The sequence below is a fragment of the Chlorocebus sabaeus genome, chromosome 20 (genome assembly GCF_047675955.1).
Source record: "Chlorocebus sabaeus isolate Y175 chromosome 20, mChlSab1.0.hap1, whole genome shotgun sequence".
Taxonomy (NCBI): Eukaryota; Metazoa; Chordata; class Mammalia; order Primates; family Cercopithecidae; genus Chlorocebus; species Chlorocebus sabaeus.
The window spans coordinates 115,304,274-115,331,026 of record NC_132923.1 but is presented as its reverse complement, the minus strand read 5'-3'; the positions used below and the strand labels follow the sequence as shown (position 1 = coordinate 115,331,026).

General features: G+C 40.1%; 1 protein-coding gene and 1 pseudogene across 4 annotated transcripts in view; one reads left to right on the top strand and one right to left on the bottom strand.

Moving 5' to 3' along the window:
* USP48 (ubiquitin specific peptidase 48) overlaps positions 1-26,753 on the bottom strand; it is a 104,462-nt gene that overhangs the window by 45,946 nt on the left and 31,763 nt on the right. Inside the window, exons 4-11 of one of the 4 annotated variants that reach the window (XM_007980132.3) lie at positions 24,510-24,637; positions 24,045-24,169; positions 23,027-23,135; positions 19,713-19,846; positions 18,318-18,400; positions 11,154-11,333; positions 4,459-4,587; positions 3,333-3,482 (exon numbers count right to left, since the gene is read on the bottom strand). In XM_007980132.3, coding sequence (XP_007978323.1) covers positions 3,333-3,482; positions 4,459-4,587; positions 11,154-11,333; positions 18,318-18,400; positions 19,713-19,846; positions 23,027-23,135; positions 24,045-24,169; positions 24,510-24,637 — 1,038 coding nt within the window. The remainder of the gene's footprint in view (positions 1-3,332; positions 3,483-4,458; positions 4,588-11,153; positions 11,334-18,317; positions 18,401-19,712; positions 19,847-23,026; positions 23,136-24,044; positions 24,170-24,509; positions 24,638-26,753) is intronic. The other 3 variants (XM_007980133.3, XM_007980134.3, XM_007980135.3) reach the window with 3 other exon arrangements.
* LOC119626418 (U7 small nuclear RNA) lies at positions 12,517-12,573 on the top strand (annotated as a pseudogene).

Genomic DNA, 26,753 nt, shown 5'->3' with positions numbered 1-26,753 from the left:
GCAAGTCACTTAAACTCTCTATGTTTCCGGTCTTTTATTTGTAAAATGAAGGTAATAATACCTGCCTTCTACCTACCTCGTGGGGATGTTGTTGAGTATAAAAGATAAGCTATGTGAAGCATTTTGAGCTTTTTGGAAGAAAAGAGATATGGAAAAGTTAATGATACATTTACATAACCTTATTATATAAAAGAGGTCACCTTGGCTGGGCGAGGTGGCTCGCACCTGTAATCCTAACACTTCGGAAGGCTGAGGTGGGCGGATCACCTGAGGTCTGGAGTTCGAGACCAGCCTGACCAGCAGGGAGAAGCCTTGTTTCTACTAAAAATACAAAAAATTAGCCGGGCATGGTGGCGCATGACTGTAATTCCAGCTACTCGGGAGGCTGAGACAGGAGAATCACTTGAACCCGGGAGGCAGAGGTTGTGGGGAGCTGAGATTGCACCATTGCACTCCAGCCTGGGCAACGAAAGTAAAACTCCATCTCAAAAAAAAAAAAAAAAGGAGACCTTAAGACGCAGTATATGTAACACAGCTGCAGCACTTTACAGTATATCATGGTAAGGCTAATTGCATTCAAAATGCCTCCCGACTTTATTTGCCATTTATCAAGCTTAATCTGCCAGGGATAGAATACGCTGGGTATCTGGCGAATGCAAAGATAAATGATCCCTTTCCGAGAGCAAAATAAAGGCCTTAGCATACTCTAATCTTTTCCCAAGGACAGTCAATTAGATTAAAATGGTAAGTAATACAAAGGCTATCAGAGGAGAAAAAACAGGATTGTGATAAAGAGCAACATTCAAGAATAAGTCACTAGGCATTCTAGTCTCCCCAGCAGCTGGGGAGGAGCGGACAGACAGCAGTATCTGTTATTGCCAACTGAAGAAAACACCCTAAGAATCCTGGCCCTCACAATGAAAGGAATCTAGGAAAGCTCAAAATGCACAAAGCCCTCCTTGCCAGGGTATGTCTGCAGGAATTCAAAGCCTAGGGTGACTGTGGCCTGACTGTCCAGCAACAACGTGGCTCAAAGGAAAGACAACATTTTCCAATCTCACAGAAAACTTCCAAGGAAAGCTTGTTGTTTTGGTTTCTGAATCGTTCAATATAAATTTAATGAAAGATATAATAATTAGAAAAACGATGTATGGTTTTATAGTAAGAGGAGGAAGACAGAAAGCAGAGAACAGGCCTATAATTCTAATCTAATACCATGCTTATTACTAACTGAGCAAGTTTTCCAGATTTCACTTTGGTGCGCTGTGGGCTCCATGAGGGAAGAGTGACTATGGTCACAGAAGTCTGTCTTTCTTTCCATTCTCAGTCTCTATCATCATAAAGAGTTTGCACTGACCTCTGCCAAGAGCTTGCCTTAGAATACAAGTGGAGCACAAGTCTCATGGTTAAGGCAGGTTCTGCTGGTGGCAAAGTTGTTACACTACAGATGTTTCTGCACTAGAAAAAGACTCTGAGTGGGCCCCTCAAATATATTCCCTAGTATTTGTGATTCAGTAAACTACAAGGCTTGCTTTCCAAAGGCCATGGATATAATCAACTCCAAATGAGGGAGAACTCTCCCATTATCAAGCTGGAGATACCAGACCGTATGAAACCTCAGCATTTGATGAGGAAAGCAAAATATTAAAATATTTACCACAGGGAAATATACATTTTGGTTTAAAGTTCCTAAAAAAAAAAAAAAGTCAACAAAAAACAAACAAACAAAAAAAAAAACACCTGGATTTTGAACATGACACATTTTCTTAGGAAAGTTATATGGTCTAGAACAATTACAGCATTAAAAACATCTGAAACACTTTACCTACAGATAAATTTAAGTATATTTCAATGGAAATAAAAAGGGCCAAAAGCATGTTCCTACTGAGGCTTAAATTTTAGGGTAAGTGATCTTTCTTTAAATATGTTCGCACACAAAAATAAGATTTAGAAAATGCATAACGAAAGATTTCTCTTGCCAGCACAAAACCACGCTCATTAACTTTGAGATTCTACATAATTTTACAATGTGGACTTTCTACAATGTAAGTTTACTGCAAATGGAAAATAATTATATAGCTCATAATTGGTAAAAGTATAAATAACACAGAGAAATATTCTAAGAACATAAGCATATTCTAAGAACATAAGGTGCCTGTACGCTGAATGAAAACAGCCAAAGAAAGCACAGTGCTAACTTGACACATAACATCTTTGAACTCCATAGTTCTAAAGAGTGGTTCAAATGAGTATTTCGCTTTAGACCCAGTTAAGTCCCTTTCTCTTGTTCAGTGGACATAGGAAACCATGAATAAAGTTTGGAAAATAGATTTCTAGGTCCCGACACCTTTGAACAAAGACTTATAAATTTAGAGATTTGAATCATGGGTTCATTCCCAAATCATTTCCAGTTAAATTAAGGTCAGTTTAATTCTTTAGGATAATCCCAACCCTTGGACAGAGTTGAAGTAACAGATTACAAAGAAGGGTCAGAATCAAATTAAAATTCAGTTAAAATCTATTCTTATAGACTTAGCAATTTTTGTTTACATTTTGTTTAAAGTTATACTAGTAATGGAAAATTAAGATATTAAAAAGACAAACCACAAGTACAATTATGCTTAAGTATTTATTTTCTAAAGTAAGGACTAAATTGTCTCTCTTCCTTAAGTAGGAATTAGGCTTGGGAAATTCATGTCTTTGAAATGACAAAGATAACTTAATACAAATGGCACATCAGCCTTTAAAAAGGCTTAATTTGGTTTCATTTTGAGACACCAGGTAAACCTGAATAAACATATACAGAAAAGGGATAAGCTGGATTATGTAGGATATTTCTAAGAAATCAGGGGTCAGCAGAAAGCTTTTCTCCTCTTAGCATAATATTTGGTATTAAACTTCAAGTTAATCTAATAGTATCAAAAAAAACTACTCATATAATAGAATGTCTGTTAAAACTGTCAGGTCACAAAGTATGCAAAGAAACAGAACAGGCAAGTTGCTTTTTCCATAGTAATCCAATCGGATTTTTCTTAAACAAGTTAATATCTCACAAAATATAAATATCTACAATACTCATGGATGCAAAGTGCTGACCTAAATGTTATAATTTATTAACAGCTTCCCATTTTTAGAAGTACAACGTAATGAAATAATATGGAATGCTACACATCAAGTTATTGTCGGTTTACAAAGTACTTTTAGAGTGTTTAAGCTGGCTTAGGGGGTTATTAGAAAGAGTAAGTTTGAGAAAGTTTCTTCATATACATTTGTGAACATAAAAAAACAAGGCACTTAATGGCAACAGTGCTGTCCCAGAATATCTTACAGACCAGCTCCAGCAGGTAACCTTTGGTACAGCTCCTTAACCTCTTCGTGTTTTGCTTTTCCTTTATCCACACTTTGCTTACGCATCTCAGCCATTTCAATACACCACTCCTCAAATTTGGAATTATCCCGATCTACCAGCTCTTGAAGAAAGGCTATTCAAAACAGAAAGTCAAAAAACAACTTTATCCTTGTTTTCAAATATAGTGAACCATGCTAATCTCTAAATCATATCAAATACTGATTAAAACATTGTCAGAAATTCCAACTATGGTCTCCCTGTCTGCTAGAAACCTTCAATCTGAAGGTAGAAGTAAAACTGAAGACAGACACTGGAATAATATTAAGTTGATTCCCCCTGCTTAGCTCTCCATGACATCATCAGCCTCCCAGAACTGAATGGCTCAAAATCACCACTTTAGAAAGATGATGCCAGGCCGGGCGCAGTGGCTCATGCCTGTAATCCCAGCACTTTGGAAGGCCGAGGCGGGTAGATCATGAGGTCAGAAGTTCAAGACCAGCCTGGCCAAGATGGTGAAACCCCGTCTCTACTAAAACTACAAAAATTAGCTGGGCGTTGTGGCATGCACCTGTAATCCCAGCTACTCAGAGGCTGAGGCACAGAACTGCTTAAACCTGGGAGGCAGAGGTTGTAGTGAGCCAAGACTGCACCACTGCACTCCAGTCCGGGCGGCAGAGTGAGACTGTCTCAAAAAAATATAAATAAATAAAAAACAATAGATGACGCCACCAAACTTAGACAAGTGCTGAGTAAAATGACTAAGACTGTCTTCAGGGCAGCAGCAACTCTACCTTTTATATTATGAAGTCTAGGAAATCTACAGATAAATGAATAAAATTCACAAATACTCTATAAACTGAACAAACTAAAACCAAATTATACTTTAAATACATGTTTTGATTACTTTCTGATTTTTTAATAATTGCATTGCTTTATTTCAAAAGCTCATTTTTTAAAAGTAAATTTGCAATTGATATTTACTTTCACCAACATTCAGCTTATGGAATCAATTCATCATAATAACTAAAAGCAATCCACTAGTTATCATTAATCTTTGAGTATGGCATTCTAAAACATTTGCCTGATATAATCCTGGAAAACTGCTTTACCTGGAACTTGAACAGTAGTGTTGGGCTTTTCTTGAGTTTGCAGTCTATAAACCAACATATATGCATTTCGAGAGCAGTGAGTTCCTTTGCCACACTTGGGTTTACGTGTCTGAGACTTAGAAGGTTCTGCTGAGATAGAGAAATCAAAAGGTACCTTAAGTGCCTAGAGTTTGTTTATTCTTTAGCAGGGCTATAGAAAACAATTTCCAAAACATACACCCAAGAGACATTAACACCAATCTAAAACATTCGAATGCCATAGAAATTTGGCAGGCTCTTTAGCTTCTAATATTTAAAAAAGTTTACTACCGCTATTGCCAACCACATTACATTTTTAAAAGGTAAAAAGAAAATACGTTTTTCTGGGGAACAAACCTGAACAACAACAAAAAAAATCACTATTGCCATAAGCTGATTTTTATGTTAGTCTTAAATTACAAAAATTAACTGAAGCCAGGCACAGTGGCTCATGCTTGTAATCATAGCACTCTAGGAGGCCAAGATGGGCGGATCACTTGAAGCCAGAAGTTCAAGACCAGCCTGGCCAACATGGAGAAACCCTGTCTCTACAAATAATACAAAAAGTAGGCGGGCGTGGTGGTGCGCACCTGCAGTCCACCTACTTGAGAGGCTGACGCAAGTGAATTGATTGAACACAGGAGGCAGAGGTTGCAGTGAGCCAAGATCATACCACTGCACTTCAGCCTGAGTGACAGAGCGAGACTCCGTCTCAGGAAAAAGAAAAAGTTAAATTAAATTAAATTAAATTAAAGTAAAAAATCAAAATAGGCCAGGCTCGGTGGCTCACACCTGGCCAACATGGTAAAAACCGTCTCTCTAAAAACACTGCACCCAGCTAATTTTTGCATTTTTAGTAGAGACAGGGTTTCACTATGTTGGCCAGTGTGGTCTCGATCTACTGATCTCACGACCTGCCAGCCTCAGCCTCCCAAAGTGCTGAGATTACAGGCGTGAGCCACTGCACCTGGCCGAAATATTTTTATTCTTAATGATTGCTTGGTACACAAGTATTTGTTTTAATGTTGTGTGTGTGTGTTTTTTTTGTTTTTTGGTTTTTTTTTGAGATGGAGTCTCATTCTGTCGCCCAGGCTAAAGTCCAGTGCCTCAATCTCGGCTCACTGCAAGATCCGCCTCTCAGGTTCACGCCATTCTCCTGCCTCAGCCTCCCGAGTAGCTGGGACTACAGGCACCCGCCATCACGCCCGGCTAATTTTTTGTATTTCTAGTAGAGACAGGGTTTCACTGTGTTAGCCAGGATGGTCTCAATCATCTGACCTCATGATCTGTCCACCTCGGCCTAATGTTGTTTTTTAATAAAAGCAAATATAAAATGTATATGTACAGTTTGAAAAATAAAAATTAGCTCAGTAATCATTTTAGTAAACAGATTTTCTTCAATTTAGTCAAAATAATATAAATAAATCTAGACCTAATTTAATTGCCCAAAGAAATAAAATAGCATATTTTCTTTTCTTGAGACAGAATTTCACTCGTCTCCCAGGCTGGAGTGGAATGGCACAATCTCGGTGTACTGCAACCTCTGCCTCCCAGTTCAAGCGATTCTCCTGCCTCAGCCTCCCCAGTAGCTAGGATTACAGGCATGTGTCACCACGCCCAGCTAATTTTTGCATTTTTAGTAGAGACGAGAATTTACCATGTTGGCCAGGCTAGTCTCAAACTCCTGACCTCAGGTGATCCTTCCTCCTCGGCTTCCCAAAGTGCTGGGATTACAGGCATGAGCTACCCCACCCAGCCTAAAATAGCATCATTTTAAAAAATGAAATGAAATGGGCCAGGTGCGGTGGCTCACGCCTGTAATCCCAGCACTCTGGGAGGCTGGGGCAGGTGGATTACCAGAGGTCAGGAGTTCGAGGCCAGCCTGGCCAACATGGTAAAAGCCCATATCTACTAAAACTATAAAAATTAGCCTGGGATCTGTAATCCCAGCTACTCAGGAGGCTGAGGCAGCAGAATCACTTGAATCCAGGAGGCAGAGGTTGCAGTGAGCCAAGATCACACCACTGCACTGCAGCCTGGGTGACAGAGTAAGACTCAGTCTCAAAAAAGAAAAAACAAAAGGAATGAAATGCTAACAACCAGAAACATCAGCCACTAATCTCTATAAAATAAACAGCAAGTGGAAAACATGAAGTGTTTCAGATGGCAACTACAGCACATGAAAACGATTTTCAAATTGGGTTTCAGTGTTCCAGGTAACTTTCTGAGAGGTAAGAGGTTATGGCGGCAGATCATTTGAGATCAGGAATTCGAAACCAGCCTGGTCAATGTGGTGAAACCCCGTCTCTACTAAAAATACAAATAATTAGCCAAGCATGGTGATGTGCACCTATAATCCTAGCTACCTGGGAGGCTGAGGCAGGAGAACTGCTTGAACCCAGGAGGCAGAGGTTGGGGTGGGCCAAGACAGCACCACTGCACTCCAGCCTGGGCGACAGAGTGAGACTCCGTCTCAAAAAGAACAAAAAAGGTTAGGGCAGTTCTAGGGAAATCCAGTTACCAGATCCTCAATTCACCATGTGCTTTTCTAAAATGGATCTGCCTCAACACTGAGGTCCCATGACGGTTTCTACCTTTCTTTTCACAATCATTTGACTCCCATGTCACAAAAGAAAGATATAACCTCTCAGCCAGTGACAGAAAAAGGACTCATCTATCACATTAAGATACAAAAAAAAATACATTTACAGAAAAGTTTTACTGTTTAATAAAATTTATAACATACTTTTATGAGTTTTATCAATTATGTAGTAATAGTCATAATTTTAAAAACAGCACTCTATCCAGAAGTACTTTTTAAGTAGAGCTTTATAGTCACAAAAAACTTACTATATTCCATTAGAATAAAATTCTGTAGGGTAAATGTAATGGAAATAGTAGTACAGAAGAAAACTGAATTGTTAAAAATGCCTACTATAAAATAAGACCTGTTCAGTTATCCTTGAAAAGGATGTTGGTGGACATAAAATCTCTACGGTATTTAATGTCATCTGGACATTAATAAAAGAGTGATGTTACAATTTAAGTTTTGGTGTTTATTATGTCATAAATTACAGCATTTGGAGCTACTTAAAATCTATGATGAAATTTGTTAGATTTTAAAATGTGCAAAGAAAAAAAAAGTTGTTCAATTTTTTTTTTGTTTTCCCTTGCACCCATGCTTGGATGTTCAACAGTCTTACAGACAACATGTGAACAAAAAAGGTTGGAAGATCACCGTACTGTCACAGGGAATTAAAATACCAGTAACATGTACAGGTAAGAGGAGATTAGTCATCCATTCCTAATTAAGAGTAACAGGCTGGGCGCGGTGGCTCACGCCTGTAATCCTAGCACTTTGGGAGGCCAAGGCAGGCGGATCCCTTGAGGTCAGGAGTTTGAAACCAGTCTGGCCAACACGGTGAAACCCTGTCTCTACTAAAAATACAAAAAATTGATCAGGCGTGGTGGCATGCGCCTGTAATACTAGGTACTCAGGAGGCTGAAGCAAGAGAATCGTTTGAACCCGGGGGGTGGAGATTGCAGTAAGCTGAGATCGTGCCATTGCACTCCAACCTGGCTGACAGAGGGAGACTACATCTCAAAAAAAAAGAGTACCCAAGATTTAAGATGTTCATGATTTTGTATAAGATAGAATATAAAATGATTCATAAAACTTCAGGATACAACATAACAATGAATGTCTAATGAAATTTAAAAATATTTTCTATTTTTGATTTAAAAGATGAAAGCTAAAATATATGCTGCATAAAATAATGAGTTATGAAAACACTGGAAGGAGATGCCAATGGGTGTTTAGTGTTTTCTTGAACTGTTTCAAAATTTAGGACTACCCATATTTAAGACAGCCTTAACAATGCTTTTAATCCTAGAATGTAGACAGATTTTTTTAAAAAAAAAAAAACAAAAAACAATAAAAAACAGTCAAAACCAAGACATAACTTTTCACAATTTAAAGTTCTTTTTTTTTTTTTTCTTCCAGACAAGGTCTCACTCTGTGGCCCAGGCTGCAGTGCAGTGGTGCAATCATGGCTCACTGAAGCCTTGATCTCCTGGGCTCAAGCATCCTCCTATCTCAGCCTCTTAAAAGTGCTAGGATTACAGGTATAAGCCACCTCGCTCAACCCAATTAACGTGCTATCTCAATTCTGTTCCTAGTAGGAATGTCATAATGAAAACACATACTGTATAAGCAAATGTTTAGAATTTGAGTTTTACTTAGGTAAAATGGGAGTGAGATTGCTGAAATTCTGTAAATACAGAAATATTATTTAAAAGTAGAAAACAGGTTGGGCATGGAAGCTCATGCCTGTAATGCCAACACTTTTGGGAGGCCAAGTGGGAGGATTGTCTGAGGGCAGGAATTCAAAAGCAACCTGGGCAACCCGGGGAGACCCTGTCTCTATTTAAAAAAAAATCACAAAATTAGCCAGGTGTGGTGGATCACACCTGTGGTCTCAGTTACTTGGGAAGCTGAGGCAGGAGGATTATTTGAGCCCAGGAGTTCCAGGCTCCAGTGAGCCATATTCATGCCGCAGTACTCCAGCCTGGGCAACAAAGCAAGACTCTGTCTCAAAAAATATATATAAATAAAAGTAAAGAAAATAAAATTTAAAAGTGAAACAATGACTTCTCCAAGTTACATGAATGGAGTTAACAATCTATTATCTGTAGAGATGATGCATATGTCTCGAAAGCAAATCTCAACTGCTACGCTCCTGCCTACTGGACACCTTGAATAAATGTCTCTGACCCACTAAGAAAAAACAGTGGCAGGAGACACACACACACTTACTCCCATTTCTTTTCTCTGATTCAGATACCATAGTCTGAACCTCATCCAAAGCTGTTTAGCACTTTCTTGTGAAATGATGACCACAGTTGTGAGTCTGCATGTGTCATCTCACTATGCTGTGTGTTGGATTTCCAGAACAAAGCCTGCGCCCTTGCACAATTGCCTATACCTGTCTGACAGACAATGGGAAGAAAGTGATAAACAGCTCAGGAGACGGCTCCAGGTAGAAAAACTGTCCATTCCTTTGGAAAATAAATGGGTACTTAGGCCCAAGACAACTGAGGTGATGAAAGTATATACTAGGATACTATTTCAAAAAGTACTCTTTATGGCAGACCTCACCACTATTTCAAGAAGTACTCTTTATGGGAGACCTCACCACTACACAGTAGCAACCAGCTCATTCTCCACAGAAACACTGCACAAGGATTTGGGTAAGATACTTAAAGGAAGGAAAAACAAAGTTTACCTGCTACAGTTAGTTCCCCAAAATAAATTTCCTGACCCAAGGAAAACAACTACTAATCCTACTACATTAAATCTACTATTCATCATCATTAACTTAATACCTATGATCCTCCCCTACCCACTTAAATAAGCCTGGTAATTAAAAACTGATCATTTGCCTTCAAGCTTTACTGAAAACATGACACTATGAAAACCATCTCTGGAACAAAATAATTGTAAACTTTTTTAACTAAAATTTTAAAAAGCAAGCATTGCTGGCTGGGCGTGGTGGCTCATGCCTTATAATCCCAACACTTTGGGAGGCCAAGGCGGGAGGATTGTTAAACTCAGGAGTTCGAGACTAGCCTGGGCAACCAGGTGAGACCCCGTCTCTACAAAAAAATTGTTTTAAACATTTTTTCCAGGTTGGCCGGGCATGGTGGTTCACGCCTGTAATCCCAGCCCTTTGGGAGTTCAAGGTGGGCAGATCACTGGAGGCCAGGAACTCAAGAGACCAGCCTGGCCAACACAGTGAAGCCCCATCTCTACTAAAAATAGAAAAAATTAAGGCCAGGTGCAGTGGCTTATGCCTGGAATCCCAGCACCTTAGGGGGCTGAGGCAGGTGGGTCACCTGAGGTCAGGAGTTCAAGACCAGCCTGACCAACATGGGGAAACCGTGTCCCTACTAAAAATACAAAATTAGCCAGGCATGGTGACACATGCCTGTAATCCCAGCTACTTGGGAGGCTGAGGCAGGAGAATCTCTTGAACTCGAAAGGTAGAGGTTACAGTGAGCCGAGATCTTCCCATTGTACTCCAGCCTGGACAAGAAGGCAGCAAGAGTGACCAAAAAAAAAAAGGAAAGAAAAGGAAAAGGAAAAAGAATTAGCTGAGCATTGTGGCACATGCCTGTAATCCCAGCTACTCAGGGGGCTGAGTCATGAGAACTGCTCGAACCCAGGAGGCAGAGGTTGCAGTGAGCCGAGATGGTGTTACTGCACTCCAGCCTTAATGACAGACTAAGACTCTGTCACACAAAAAAACAAAATTTTGCCAGGTATAGTGGCACAAATCTGCAGGCCCAGCTACTAGGAAGGCTGAGGTGGGAAGATCACTTGAGCCTAGGAGGTTTAGGCTGCAGTCAACCGTGATTCCAGACTGTATTCCAACACTGTATTCCAACACTGTATTCCAGCCTGGGCAACAGAGTAAGACACGGACTCGAAAAGAACACAAAACCGAAAAACAAGCATTGCTAATACAAGATGTTCAGTGATTTTACATGTGTTTAAGAAATGCAAATATACTTGAGAGTCTGTAACATAATAATCTTGAGCCACAATAATTTATCACAAATATTTCTACTAAATAAATTTATATTTTAAAAGGGCACTCACAACTTAAAGGTTTTACCTAGATCTTCCTCAATCCCTAGTTGCAATTTCTTCCCCTCCATCTTTTCTATGTCTTCATCATTAAACTTATACCATTCACCAGACTGTGGATCTTTCACATGGGCAATGTAGTGGCCAGAATAAGCACTCACTCCTCTGTGTATGAGGACTGCACTGAGTTCATACACATAGGACCCACCTGGAGAGAAAGGGAGAAAGTAAAAGAAACATTGGATAACAGTATTTCTTATATCCTGAGCCTGAATTGTAATGATTACGAATCTTTATACATGCGGTATAACTAAAAACATGTCACCTAAAATTTTTACAAATTACTTTTACAAAATAATGTATATTTACACTCCCTTAACTCTCTTAAACACACTCTAAGCACACTGTATTAACTCTCCAAGCCTCTGCAAAATACATGGATTTTTGAAAAACTATGGCCTCCTGGGCACTCAGGGAGTATCAGCTACTCTACTACATACTGTGCTCTTCAGCACAGACTAGCGAGGTCACACGCGTCCCAAGAATCGGCTGTTCATACTCTCTGACGTGTTACAAAAATTAAAACTTACACAAACCAGGGAGGCACGAACGTCAAATGAAAAAGCTATTGTTTATAGAAGAGAAGATAAATGCTTTGGCAAAAACTGACGGCAAGTCATGAAAACTTATACTTTGGGACATAGGGGTAAAAATCAAAAACCAAAAGGAAATCTCCATTATAACTTCATAAGAAGCCAGCCCTCAAAAAGATTTCTTTACTATGAATTCACACTGCCTATGAAGTCAGAAAAACCCCAAGCCAAGAGTTGTGTTTGATGTGGTCCTGGGACGAGTGATAGTCCTAAGAAATGAGTTCCGTCAACACACACACACGTCACATAACACAAGTCACTCTAACTGCGAGGTAGCAAACAGCAGCAAAATCAAACTGATGAAGATTTTCACCTCAGTCAGTGGAAATAGCAAATACATAAATAAAATTTTAAGTATATTTAAAGAAATAAATGATGAGATTAAGAGGAATAGAGACTACAGAAAATGAAAATCAAATGATAAAGAACCAAATCAAACTCTGAGAAATGGAAATCATAGTCACCGACAGTCAAAACTCTATAAAATGGTTTAACCTCAGATCAGGTTCACCTGAACAGCGAATGAATAAAGTGCAAGGTGGAGCTGAAGAAATTATGCAGAATGCAGGACAAAGCAATGAAGAGTTGGGCGTCGTGCAGCATAGAGTAAGAAAATCTAACACATATCTAACTGGCATTCCAGAAGGAAAGGGAAAAGAGAAAAAGCATTCAGAGATAATAGTTGGAAAATTTTCAGATGCCCTAGGTGAGAAGAATAAATCAATTAAAAATCAAACCAAGTGTTAACAGCTCTTTTAGAATTTGTCTAGCAAGCTTTCCTACTAGAAAACCAGAAAGATTTTTAAAGAATCAAAATTAAAAAACAAACCAAAACTGGTCACAGTGACACTGCAAGACACCAAAACCAAAGAAGAGGTCTTAAAATTAGACAAAATAAAACAGGCCTCTTGTAGAAACAAGAATTAGACTGCAACCAACTTTTCAGCAACAACGGATGCCCCAAGGCAACAGAATGCTATCTTCTTCAATGATATCTTCAATGAGTAAAAGTAACCATTCATGATTAGAGAAAATGAATTCCACAAGGACAAAATAGACACTTTCAGACAATAATATGTGAAAAGAATCTTTCACCCACAGACCCTTACTAAAAGAATTTTATAAGCTCTAATTCAGTATTTTAAAACTCTTCCAGATGGAAGGTCCAGAATGCAAAGAATGATAAACAAAGGAGGTGGGTCAACACCAGGATTCCTATACAAGATAGTCTGTAAGTTTCCTTTTTAAAAAAGGTAGAACTAAAATACATATGAAAAATAGGCCAGGTGTGGTGGTTCACGCCTGTAATCCCGGGACTTTGTGAGCCAAGGCAAGAGGATTGCTTAAGGCCGTAAGTTCAAAACCAGCCAGACAACACCCAGTCTATAAAAACTTAAAAAAAATCAACCAGGCATGGTACTATATACCTGTGGTCCCAGCTACTCAGGAGGCTGAGGTGGGAGGATCGCTTGAGTCTGAGAGGTCAAGGCTGCAGTGAGCCGTGATCGTGCCACACTGCACTCCAGCCTGGATGACAGAGCAAGACCATCTTAAAAATAATTTAGGGGAGTGTCGATTGCTTAATGTTTTGAGATCATTGAGGGTAAAGATGTTATCTAGAAAGTTAAGAATACATGTTATATTTTCTAGGTTAATTATTAGTATTAGCTGGCCCAGGCTGCCTTAGGGGGCATTTTCATACTCCAATTTTAGGGCTTACCTGGAATCACCCCCCACTGTTCTTTCTACTGCATGCACTCTCCCCGTTACTTCATGTGAAGGTGAGCCAGAAAAAGCCTATCTTCCTAACCTCAGGGAACCATAAGAACTTCTGATTGGGCACAGTGGCTCATTTGTGCCTGTAATCCCAGCACTTTCGGAGGCCGAGACAGGTGGATCACCTGAGGTCAGGAGTTTGAGACCAGACTGGCCAACACGGTGAAACATTGTCTCTACTAAAAATACAAAAATTAGCCATGCATGGGTGGTGCACACCTGTAATCCCAGCTACTCGAGAGGCTGAGGCATGAGAATCGCTTGAACCCAGGAGGCGGAGGTTGAGGTGAGCCAAGATTGTGCAACTGCACTCCAGCCTGGGTGATGGAGCGAGACTCTGTCTCCAAAAAAAAAGAAAAAAGAAAAAAAGAAAGAAAAACTCCTGAGTCCTGAACAGAGCAGCAGAAATAAAAAGGAGGGGGAAATGTCATGGTCTTAGATTGCCCATACGAAGTTCTTCCAGTCTGTGTAAGCCAGGGAACCTCAAGTCTTGAACTCTGTGATCATACCTAACCAGCAGAGGCCCCAAATGCCTGAGAAATAAACCTAAGGGCTTTGCAGAGGAGATGGCATGTATCCTAGCCCTAGGGGAATCCCCATAAATAATTCTCTATGTGCAATAAGCAGCATGCAGTCAAAGACAACCACAGACAGAAGAAACAAAACAACACTGCAACAACCAACTCAGGTAGAGAGATCATCCTGAACAATATTCCAACACTGTCAGTAATGGATTATAAAAACTGGGTGTTTTTAATGTTTAAAGCGGTTTAAAAAATTTTTTTTAATATTCTGGATACCTTTAATACATTTGTGAACAAATATTGATGACAACTCACTTTAAATAGATCAGTAACTGAGAACAGTGATACATTTCTTTTTGTGGCTCTATTGACCCTAATTGGTCAAAAGCACCTCGTTTTGCAAGACAATGGGTAAGGAAGAGAGGAAGAAAAAAGAAAAGGAGGCTGAAGAGGAGCCAAAGCCCAGGATTCTCTAGAAATGCATCAGCCTCCAGAGTATGGGAGTACATTGGGTCCCAGAAACCTCAGCGGGACCTAGTTCTCACAAACACAAGAGTGTCCAACGGATGAAACCTCAGCTGAAAACACAGAAGGTAGCAGTGTCCAAAGACATTGCAGGGTCTGGGAGGAACAAAGTTTGATAAGGTTGTTAACTATCACAGACTCAGCAGGATCTGGAGGAGTCACCAGTGGGGTTCTTCTCCCACTACCTTCAATAACCCAGGTAAAAAAGCAGGGGCAGCATAGTAAGATTTAATTATGGGTTATGCTATGGCTGGCAATATCCCAGGAGAAAAAAGAGTAAACTAAGCTATGTTTAGGATGCATGCTTATATAGTAAAATGCTAAAGAAGAAAAAAATAAAAGAAGGGTTCCACATGAAAGTCAGATAAATGGTCACACTTAAGGGGAGGAAGGTGGTTTTAACTGTGCAACTGGGAGGGGCACAAAAGGAGGCTTCTGGGGTACCAGAAATGTTTTTCTTTCTTGATCTGGGGAGTACGCATAATTCATAATTCACTAAGCCATGCATTTTTGCATTTTGAACTTTTAGGAATATGATATATTTCAAAATTTGAAAAGAAAAAACTAAAATATGCTGAGATATATGAAACTTCAACTATGGAAGGACAAGGCAAGGTAAGGCACTGGGTAAGGGACGAACAAGGGTGGAAGGCAAGATCAATGAAAAAGAGAAGTTGCTACTGGGTCAGCTGGAAGGAGCGTATACAAAGGAATCTTAATAATATTCCCTATATCATTAATGAAGACAGTAATCCACAGGTATTAGCAGTAGCTGTAACTTTATTACCAACAGACAGCATTAAAAATTTTGACATTATAATTATTGCAGATAACCCGGATTTATATTCATCAATTCATTAAACTCATCAACTTTAAAATGAAGGCCAGGAGTGGTGGCTCACACCTGTAATTCCACCACTTTGGGAGGCCAAGGCGGGCAGATCACCTGAGGTTGGGAGTTCTTGAGACCAGCCTGGCCAATATGGCGAATCCCGTCTCTAGTAAAAATACAAAAATTAGCCGAGTATGATGGCGGGCACCTGTAATCCCAGCTACTCGGCAGATTGAGACAGGGAGAATTGCTTGAACCTAGGAGGTGGAGGTTGCAGTGAGTCGAAATCGCACCTCTGTACTCCAGCCTGGGTGACGCAAGACTCTGTCTCAAAAAAAAAAGGAAAAAAGAAAAAGAAAAACTTCAGAATTAACATAGTTTTTAGGCCAGGGGCGGTGGGTCATGCCTATAATCCCAGCACTTTGGGAGGCCAAGGCGGGCAGATCACTTAAGGTCAGGAGTTCAAGACAAGTCTGGCCAACACAGTGAAACCCCATCTCTACTGAAAATATAAAAAATTAGCCAGGCATGGTGGCAGGCGTCTGTAATCCTAGCTACTAGGGAAGCTGAGGCAGGAGAATTGCTTGAATCCAGGAGATGGAGGGTGCAGTGAGCTGAGATCATGCCACTGCACTGCAGCCTGGGCAATAGAGTGAAACTCTACCTCAAAAAAAAAAAAAAAAAAAAGATAAGTTTTTAAATCCCCAAGGAACATGGCAAGACTTGAGTTGGAGAGTCAGGGGCTAATGTTTGAAAATGAGAATCCCTCACTCTACAGATGTCTGCATATCTGCAGGCTCACCATTTAAAGAAACAGGTGGATTCTCCTTTTAACAATAGATCATCTTTTAGATCCATCTTCTGACCTTTGTGTGGCTATGTGTGTACAGCTTTGTGTGGTTATGTGTGGGTATGGGAAAATATAAATACTAATTATCTGGATGACAGAATTACACATGGTTTGTATTTCTTTTCTTTATGCTTTCTGAATTTCCCAAATTATCTAGAACAAACTCCAAGCAATTAACAAAAGTTAACTGTTTTTAGTTTTCTACCTATATAAGGCAGAGCAAGTATTACGACAGCGTGTAAAAGACAAGCCTATAACTATAAACCACTAGATTGCTTTTACCAGCCCTAATTAACAATTCTAAAATGAGAAGATAATATTTATTTATTTATTCAAAAATTAAGGAGACAAACATGGTGGCTCATGCCTGTAATCCCAGCACTTTCAGGAGGTTGAGGTAGGAGGATTACTAGAGCCGAGTTCAAGACCCTGTCTCTAAAAAAAAATTAAAAATTAGCTGGGCATGCTGGAATATACCTGTTGTTCCAGCTTAAGCCCAGGAGGCTGAGTCTGTGATGAGCAGTGATCACATCACTGCAATTTAGCCTGGGTGACAGGGCCAGACCCTGTCTCGAAAACAAATTAATAAAAAATAAAAAGCACTATATTTAGTAAACCAACATACCAAAATTAAATATTTCTACAGGCTTTGATCTAACATGTCCTTTCGATAAATATTTTCTTTATAGCATAAACTGGACAAATATATAATAAACTTAATAACTATTAATAGTAACAATTCAAACTCATCCAGTTGAGTCAAGCAAAGTGCTCATTTCACATCTCCTAAGTTTCTGGACTGGGAAGCCACTAACCCATTAGATTTTCCTCGATTTCAATTACCTGAACAAAGGAGGCAAGAAGCAAACTACTACATAAAGTAAAATAGAGCTAAGTTTATTCATTCAACAAAATATAACAATCTAACATTGAAGTCCAAAAGCAAAGTTGAAAACAGTTTCCTTGTTCCCTAGAGGTACAAATTTTAAAGTACAGTACTGAAGAGTATCATACATTTGAAAGCTTACATATCTATTCAGCACATTCCTCCCCAACCTTTCCAATCATGTCTCTTAAAGGTTTTTACAGCTTGCTTCCATTGTAAGCTGCCTCTAGAAATATTTTCTTTCTTTGGAAAGAGACAGAGTTTATAAAATAATTTCTACATTAAAAATTTGAGGCCGGGGCGGTGGCTCACGCCTGTAATCCCAGCACTTAGGGAGGTCGGGGCAGGTGTACCACTTGAGGCCACGAGTTTGAGATCAGCCTGGCCAACACGTCAAAACCCTAAAGTGCAAAAATTAGCTGGGCCTGGTGGTACACACCTGTAATCCCAGCTACAAGGGAGGCTGAGGGTACAGTGAGCCAAGATCGTGCCACTGCACTCCAGCCTAGGCAACAGAGCAAGACTCTGTCTCAAAAATACATACACACATACATACACACATAATATTTCATAAGTACTACAATCAACCTTAAAGGGAAGTGAAACAGTTCTTTCTCTAGTAAGACTCATCCTGTTTGGCAGGATGAAGACTACCAAAAGAAAAAAGCAGTACTTATTTCTTGTTAAAACAATGATAGCATCCTAGGGCATACCAGTGGTTGCAGATATGAAAAATGAAAGCATAAATACTGGAATTACGCCACCTAATGTTTCCGGGACAACATTTTTAAAAAAGTGAATAGAGGCAACTTGGAGACTGTTAGTTTTGAGAAATGACAAATAATAGTATTGAAATTAAGGTGGCAAGTGTGGGTTCAGAAACAGTATTCATTTTTTACAAATTATTTTTATACCCTTAATTCTGTACATATCCATGAACCACCTCATCTTTGCTATGTACCTACTCTCACAAAATGTAGAATTAACATCTTGGCTCTCCTAAAAAAGTCTTTGTTCCTAGACAGAAATTCCCAGAGATTAGCAAACAAAAATTGGCAATTGACTGCTATTCTATATTCATCACAAGCCGATCACAAGTTAGAGTCTCTGAGCATTATAATGTTTACTTCTCAGTAAAAATATTACCTTTATGTTCCACATAAGGCTCCATATCCAAAATTTCTGAGAAGCCAATGTAGGTATTCAGCTTTTTCTTATGTCCAGTTTGCCTAACCAAGAGGAAAGCTGATTATATTTACATTTAAAACAATCATAACATATAAGCTCTATTAGCTATTTTAATAAACAGTAGGTAGCTTTCACTTAACAATCTTCCTCCAAAACATGTACAATTAGAAGTAAACAGAATTATTATTTTACAGCTGGACAAATAATAGGTTAAAAAATGTGAATTCAAAGTGCTGATTCCAAGCACAGCTTATTTTCCATAAGTTTCAGCTTAATCACAAAAGAAAAACAAGATTATCCTGCTTTACAGAAGACATACAGACATGCACATGTGCCAACATTGCCTTGATTTTAATTATAAAATGAAAAATACGTTCCCATGGCGGGGGTGTAATGAGTACAAAATTGATTCCATTTAAAATATCGGATAATACCGAAGGTCAGGGTAATTCACTTACTTATAGTTTTTCTTTTTTCTTTTTCCCAAGACAAAGTTTCACTCTTGTTGCCCAGGCTGGAGTGCAATGGTGCAATCTCAGCTCACTGCAACCTCCATCTCCTGGGTTCAAGTGATTCTCCTGCCTCAGCCTCCCCAGTAGCTAGTATTACAGGCATGCACCACCATGCCCGGCTAATTTTTGTATTTTTAGTACAGATGGGGTTTCACCATGTTGGCCAGGCTGATCTCAAACTCCTGACCTCAGGTGATCTACCAGCCTCAGCCTCCCAAAGTGCTGGGACTACAGGCGTGAGACACCGCAGCCGGCCCTTGCGTTTTTTTTTTTTTTTTTTTTTTTTTTTTTTGAGGTGGAGTTCTGCTCTGTTGCCCAGGCTGGAGTGCAGTGGCGCAATCTGGGCTCACTGCAAGCTCTGCCTCCCGGGTTCATGCCATTCTCCTGCCTCAGCCTCCCGAGTAGCTGGGACTACAGGTGCCCGCCACCACGCCCGGCTAATTTTTTTGTATTTTTAGTAGAGACGGGGTTTCACCGTGTTAGCCAGGATGGTCTTGATCTCCTGACCTCGTGATCCGCCCGCCTCGGCCTCCCAAAGTGCTGGAATTACAGGTGTGAGCCACCACGCCCGGCCTACAGTTTTTAATACTTTCTTAGAATAAAAAAAAATAAGGATTTTTTTACTTTTCTAGTTATCAATTATATATGGTTGGCTTCTTTAAAATTTTTATAAAATCATGAAATACTGACATTTCAAAATGACACAGGCTCCATCTATAACTTTCATCCTCAAATCTAGAGTTTCAAATTACAATCATTTTATCATCTCATCTATCTATGGTAAAGTCTGTACACAGTAGACCACAATGAACAGCAAACACTACTATTTGCACACATTTACCTGTCAAAGACAAAACGCATTAGCTGCAAGTTCAGAGTGCAAGGAAGGCTAAGAAGTCGAATCTTTCTTGTTGCATTCTGTTTGCTTTGACAGTTCTCACAAAAATAGCGATTGTCTCCTTCTAATTTTTCTTCCTGATCAAGAATAAGACATATTAATTTTAAAAAGAAGATGGGTTTAAAACAAGTGATAAAACCCTTGATGTAAAGTATAATTTCATTTTAGTTAATAGCTCTCACGCTATTTAAAAACAGCTACTATAAATAATGGACATACAAAGTAATGGGAACTGTTCAGCAGTGACATTATCAAGTTGTATACACTGATATTTAAAACTGATGTGCCTATTTCCCAAATGTATGATATTAAAAATACTTGTTTTAGGTTCTTTGTCCTGGTAATCCCACTTCTGGGAATTCTAAAGTAAGTTTTAAAAAGAAATGTCACATGTATTTTGATGCAACATTCATTTAAAAACAGCAAAAAGGCTGGGCAGCATGGCTCATGCCTGTAATCCCAGCACTTTGGGAGGCCGAGGTGGGCAGATCACTTGAGGCCAGGAATTCAAGACCAGCCTGGCTGCCCTGGTGAAACCCCGCCTCTACTACAAAAATTAGCCAGGCATGGTGGTACACACCTGTGGTCCCAGCTACTCAGGAGGCTGAGACATGAGAATTACTTGAACCCAGGAGGTGGAGCTTGTGGTGAGCTGAGATCACACCTCTGCACTCCAGACTGGAAACAAAGCGAGACTCTGTCTCAAAAAAATGAAGGAAAAAAAAGGGGGGGAGTGTAAAAACTACATATGGGCACCAGAATACAAAATTATATACATATTTGGTTAAAATTACTGAAACATATTCATGAGACAAAGCTAAAAAGAGACGTGTAGAAAAATCAAACATTTTAGCTGATAGTGGTTTCTTTTTAAAATTTGCCTTTATATTTTTATAAAGCTAATTGCAGCCAATCATAGCTAACTGAAGACTCAAACTCCTGAGCTCAAGCTTTTTGTGCCATATTATCGTAAGTAATGCAATACTGGTACCATCATCTCTTCACTTGGCTTCCAGGATACCATACTCACCGACATTCCTCCTAATTCACTGGCATTCCTCCAGACCTCTTCTGCCAGCTGCTCCTACCTCCCTGATCCCTAAAATTTGAACGTCCCAGGCCTCAGTCCTTGGGGATTTTATCCAGTCACGACTTCTTCCTGGAACTATACCTCTCAAATGTAACACGCTTAAAGCCAAACTCCTAATTCCTCTCAATCCTGCTCCTCTCAGGTCCTCCCCATCTCAGAGCAACTTCATTCTTTCAGTTGATCAGGCCAAAAACCTTAGTAATCCTTGACTCTCCTCTTACTCTCCCACATCCAGTCTGCAAATTTAAAAAAAAAAAAATCTTTTTTTTTAAATTTTTTTATTTTTACAGATGGGGTCTTGCTCTGTCGCCAAGGTTGGGGTGTAGTGGTGCAATCATAGCTAGCAACCACAGCCTGAAACTCCTGAGCTCAGGCAATTCTCCCGCCTCAGCCTCCTGAGTAGCTGGGAGTGTGGCTGTTCAACACCATGCCTGGTTAATTTTTTTATTTTTTGCAAAGACAGTCTATCATTATGTTGCCTAGGCTGGTCTCAAACTTCTGTTCTCAAATGATCCTACTGTCTCAGCCTCGTAAAGTGCTGGGATTATAGACATGAGCCACCACATCCGGCCCCGGCCTGCAAATTTTATCTGCTCTTAGACAATATATCTAAAAGCCAATTGGTGCTTATCACCTCTTCAGTTAACCCATGGTCCAAGCCACCATGCACTCCCATCTGCCCTCAACCCATCTTCAGCCTGTTCTCAGCACCCAGTTACCCTTTAAAACACACTGTATCACTCCTACGCATATGACCCTGATGATATCTCAACCTCACACAGAGTAGAAGTCAAACTTCTGACAAAGGTTTACTAGGCCCTCTCTGATATGGACCTTGTGTCATCTCTATGACTTTATCTTCTATCACTTACTCACTTCAGCCACACTAACCGCCCCCCGCCCAGGATGTTCCTCAATCCACCAGGCAAGGCACATTCTCATTTTGGGCTCTGCACTTGCTATTTCATCTACCCAGAACACTCTTCTCCTTGATTCTAACAGGGCTCACCCCTTCACCTTCAATCACTTTATTTCAAACTCCACCCACTCCACCCTACTCCCTAGCACATTGCCCAGCGCCACCTTCCCTGCTTTATTTTTCTCCACAGCCCTTATTATAGTTGACCCACTATCTATTCTAACTTTATTTTACTGTCCCTCCCAGGTGCCTATACCACTACTTTATAGGCTCCATAAAGGCTAATCCCCAAAGGCTGAAAGTATCTGACACAGTAAGCACTCAATAAATATTCAGTGGTCAGGCGCGGTGGTTAATGCCTGTATTCCCAGCAGTTTGGGAGGCCGAGGTGGGCGGATCACCTGAGGTCAGGAGTTCGAGACCAGCCTGACCAATAAGGTAAAACCCCATTTCTACTAAAAAAAAAAAAAAAAAAGCCAGGCATGGTGGCCCACACCTGTAATCCCAGCTACTTGGGAGGCTGAGGCAGGATAATCACTTAAATCCAGGAGGTGGAGGTTGCAATGAGCCGATATTGTGCCATAGCACTCCAGCCTAGGCAACAAGAGAGAAACTCCATCTCAAAAAAAAAAAAATTCAGCGAAATGAATTCAATGACTACTTTAGGCATGCTCATGGATGAGCTGAGGAAGTAAGAAAGCACAAAATTTATCTGAAGATAGCTAGCTAGCTAGCTAGCTAGATAATAAGCTTGTCTATTATGCTATGTATACACTCATGCTTGACAACAAAGGGTTCCTCTTAGCAGTTTTCCACTCAGAACAGAATCACTGAATTATCTCCACCTGAATCTAAATATACATAAAGCAGAATGGCCTTATCAATGTAAAAAAGTTTCATATTTAACACATTCTAGTTTTCACTGCATGACAAGGTAAATTACCTTTATGATAACCGAGCAAAGAGCTCTTTCAATACTCCACTACCCACTCACAGAATAATATCTTCTCACACATACATAACTTTACATATAAAATAACTTGAAATAAGCAAAATTATTTTTAAGACACAGCCTGCTTTGGTACTTCATAAAGTTTCTTCTGAATCATTACACAAACAGAGACGCTTCTTATATAGAAAAAGCTGACACAATAAAAGCTCTAGTCACTAAATCAAAACAGAATAGCATTCAGCATACCATTTAACTGTTAATGGGCAGGAACAATACATACACCAAAATGTGAATACCTTCAAAAATTCCGAGATACAATCTGTTAACTGTTTGTGGCCTTGGATATTTAACTCCAGTTCGTAAAATTTTGACAAAAGCTTTGACTCTCTGCCACACTGGTTGCAACTATAATAAAATAGAATGACAAAATTCAAATCAGAGTGTGGAAAGCAACAAAGTTATATTGTATTACATCCTAGAAAGATGGAAAAAAGCATTTATAACCTTCATTAGTTCTCTTTCACAGAAATTACGTATACTAAAAATGAAATATAATCCCAGCATTTTGGGAGGCCAAGGCGGGCAGATCACAAGGTCATGAATTCGAGACCAGCCTGACCAACATGGTGAAACCCCGTCTCTACTAAAAATACAAAAATTAGCCAGGTGTGGTGGCGCGCGCCTGTAATCTCAGCTACTCAGAAGGCTGAGGCAGGAGAATCACTTGAACCTGGGAGGTGGAGGTTGCAGTGAGCCGAGATCACGCCACTGCACTCAGCCTGGGCAACAGAGCAAGACTCCATCTCAAAAAAAAAAAAAAGAAAGAAAAGAAAAACAGAAAGTGACTGGTGAAGCTAAGCATTCACTGAGAAATTTGCTTAAAATAAATGTTAAGAGGTACAAATGCAGTTTTGTTACATGAACATATCGCACAGTGGCAAAGTCTAGGTTTCAGTGTCACCATCACCCAAATGCTGTACATTGTACTCATGCAAATTTTTTAACAGGCATTTTACATTTACTTTTAGTATTCTAGCCAGTTCCAATCTTCCTCTTTAACTCATACCACACAGCCATAAAGCAAGAGCAGATTGCAAGAGCTCACCCAGACACCATTCTGAACACCTGGATGGGTTCAACTGCAATTACCAACTCACTTGTTTATGTGTTCCCATGGAAATGTATTACCATAAATATTTCAAGTCCCATGATAACCCACTAAAGCTATAACCTGGAACTGCACTGAAAATTAGTTAACATATGAGCAACTGTCTTAGAACAAAATGTATCATGAAAAAGTTGAAACAGACTTACACAGTTACATAGGCATATTCTCCACAGAACTGCTGTTGAACAATGTTCCGCACATCTGGATTCTTTTGTTTAGACAAAGTATCTTCCAATAGAGACATAAAGAGCTTTGAAAATTCTTGAGCATCCTACAAGTTTAGGTTATTGAAAAGAAAAATCACATCTTGCTTTTCAACTTCTACTACAAATAGTAATATATTCAACATTCCAGAATCTACCTATACTTTCAACTTAACATTTTCAAAAAGGGGCTACAGCTATGTTCAGTTTGTGCCCACATATGAATTTCCATAAATGGAATCAAGTATAATGTGTAAAATATTGGACAGTAAATAAAGGCTTTCACTCAAAATAGAAAAAATTTAATTTTAAAAAGCATTCCACTTCATCTCCCTTTATAAACATTCTAAGGAATGCTTGGGTACCTCTGAATATTTAAAAAAAAAAAAAAAAAAATTCCGTTCTTACCTGCTGTTGTCCGGTGTCTAGGCCCAAGGCTTTAACAAATCCCGATGGATCAATGTATCGCCTATTGCTGTTTTGCAACAAGGCAAACAAGTACTGGAGATGCTCACAAATTGTTTGAGGCTCATAATCTATTAAAACAAAAATATGCATTTGGGTTTTTTTTAAGTTGCTACTTTTCTTTTCAGAAAATGGTACTTCCTCTTCACATGAGAACATAAACACCCCTACATCCAAACTAGATTAAAACTTTATTATCAGTTTAAAACTTTAAAATAAAAAGATTGAGAGCGGTGGCTCACGACTGTAATCCCAGCACTCTGTGAGGCCAAAGCAGGGACCAGAAGCTTAAGACAAGCCTGGCTAACATGGAGAAATCCCGTCTCCACTAAAAAACACACAAAAATTAGCCGGATGTGGTGGTACACACATGTAATCCCAGCTACTTGGGAGGCTGAGACATGAGCATCTATTGAGCCCAGGAGGAAGAGGCTGCAGTGGGCCGAGATTGTGCTACTGCACTCCAGCCTGAGCAACAGAGCGAGACTGTCTCAAAAACAAAAAACAAAGCTGGGCACGGTGGCTCACACTTGTAATCCCAGTACTTTGGGAGGCCGAGGCAGGAGAATCAACTGAGGTCAGGAGCTCAAGACCAGCCTGGCCAACATGGTAAAACCCCACCTCTACTAAAAATACAAAAATTAGCTGGGTGTGGTGGTGAGCACCTGTAATCCCTGCTACTCGGGAGGCTAGGGTACAAGGGTAGCTTGAACCGAGGAGGCAGAGGTTGCAGCGAGCAGAAATCATGCCACTGCACTCCAGCCTGGGTGACAGAGCGAGACTCTTTAAAAAACAACAACAACAACAAAAAACAACTTTAAAAGACACGGCGGGCGTAGTGGCTCAAGGCGGGGTGTGGTGGTTCACGCCTGTAATCCCAGTACTTTTGGAGGCCGTGGTGGGCGGTTCACAAGGTAGGGAGTTCAAGACCAGCCTGGCCAACATGGTGAAACCCCGTCCGTCTCTACTAAAAATACAAAAATTAGCCAGGCATGGGAGTACACGCCTGTAATCCCAGCTACTCGGGAGGCTGAGGCAGGAGAATCACTTGAACCCAGTAGATGGAGGCTGCAGTTAGCTGAGATCGTGTCACTGCACTCCAGCCTGGGCAACAGAGTGAGACTCTGTCTGGGAGGAAAAAAAAAAAGAAATAGAATTAGCAACCATGTTTTGTGGACGTCATGAGGCGGCCAGGACTGTCCACATACACTCCCCAAAGGCAAGAGCCTACCTGTATTAAAGCAACAACAGCAATCATGACTACAGTGTCTAGTCATGATTTTTTAAAGTTCAGTTAATGTGGACTTGGGATCTCAAGCACAGCAATTTACACTCAGGTGAAGAATACAATACCCTAGAATTTTAGAGTTGAAAGTTTTAATGAGCTAGTGCAGGGGATGGAACAGAAAGCATGGATCTTAAGAGCCCAGAAGACCAAAGTCTTATCTTCTTTAAGTTATTAACTTATTGCTTCTCAGCTCCAAATCTACCCTTCTTTGCTTGCTCAGTGATGAGAGATGGGCCCTGCAAATACTTGTCCTTTGCCAGTTATCAAGAAGGTAAGGCTTATCAGTGAAGGGCACTGCAGGGTTCAGTTGTGCCTCCTCACTAGCCTGCTGCAGGTCAGCTTCCTCCAGGGCTCCAGGTTCCTGCCCCTAACAGTGGTCAGCAGCTTCCCCAGCACCTCTTTTAATAGCTTCACAGTACAGTGCCTCCAGTGAGGCACTTCCTCTCGAATGACCACCCTGTGAACGGCCTCCCACCCTTTCAGGTGACTCTGTAGGGGGTTCCAGGGCCCAGCACCTTCTCATGGACAGTTTCCAGTAGGGACGCCCAGGGAGGCATCTCAGCACCTTTTCAGCCACCCAGTGCATCCCAGCAGTGTCCAAAGAGGTCTGGATCTCAAGCCTGGGCCATGGGGGTGGCAGACTGTCCGTTGGATGTTCTCTTTCAGCCCCAGGGATACAGGCTGCTCCCTGTATCTGCTGTCCTTGTATTCTTTAAAATCCTCTTTAACTTTTATCAACCAATTACTCATTTCTCTAATTTCCTGTTATTAATTCTCAACTTTCCCTTTTCAAATTCTTCTGTCTTCTAATTGGACTCTAAATATTTATCTCTTTACTACCAGCTGTGGCTGTGGCTTTCAGCAAGTCAATACATCATCTTCAAAATAAAGATAAAATA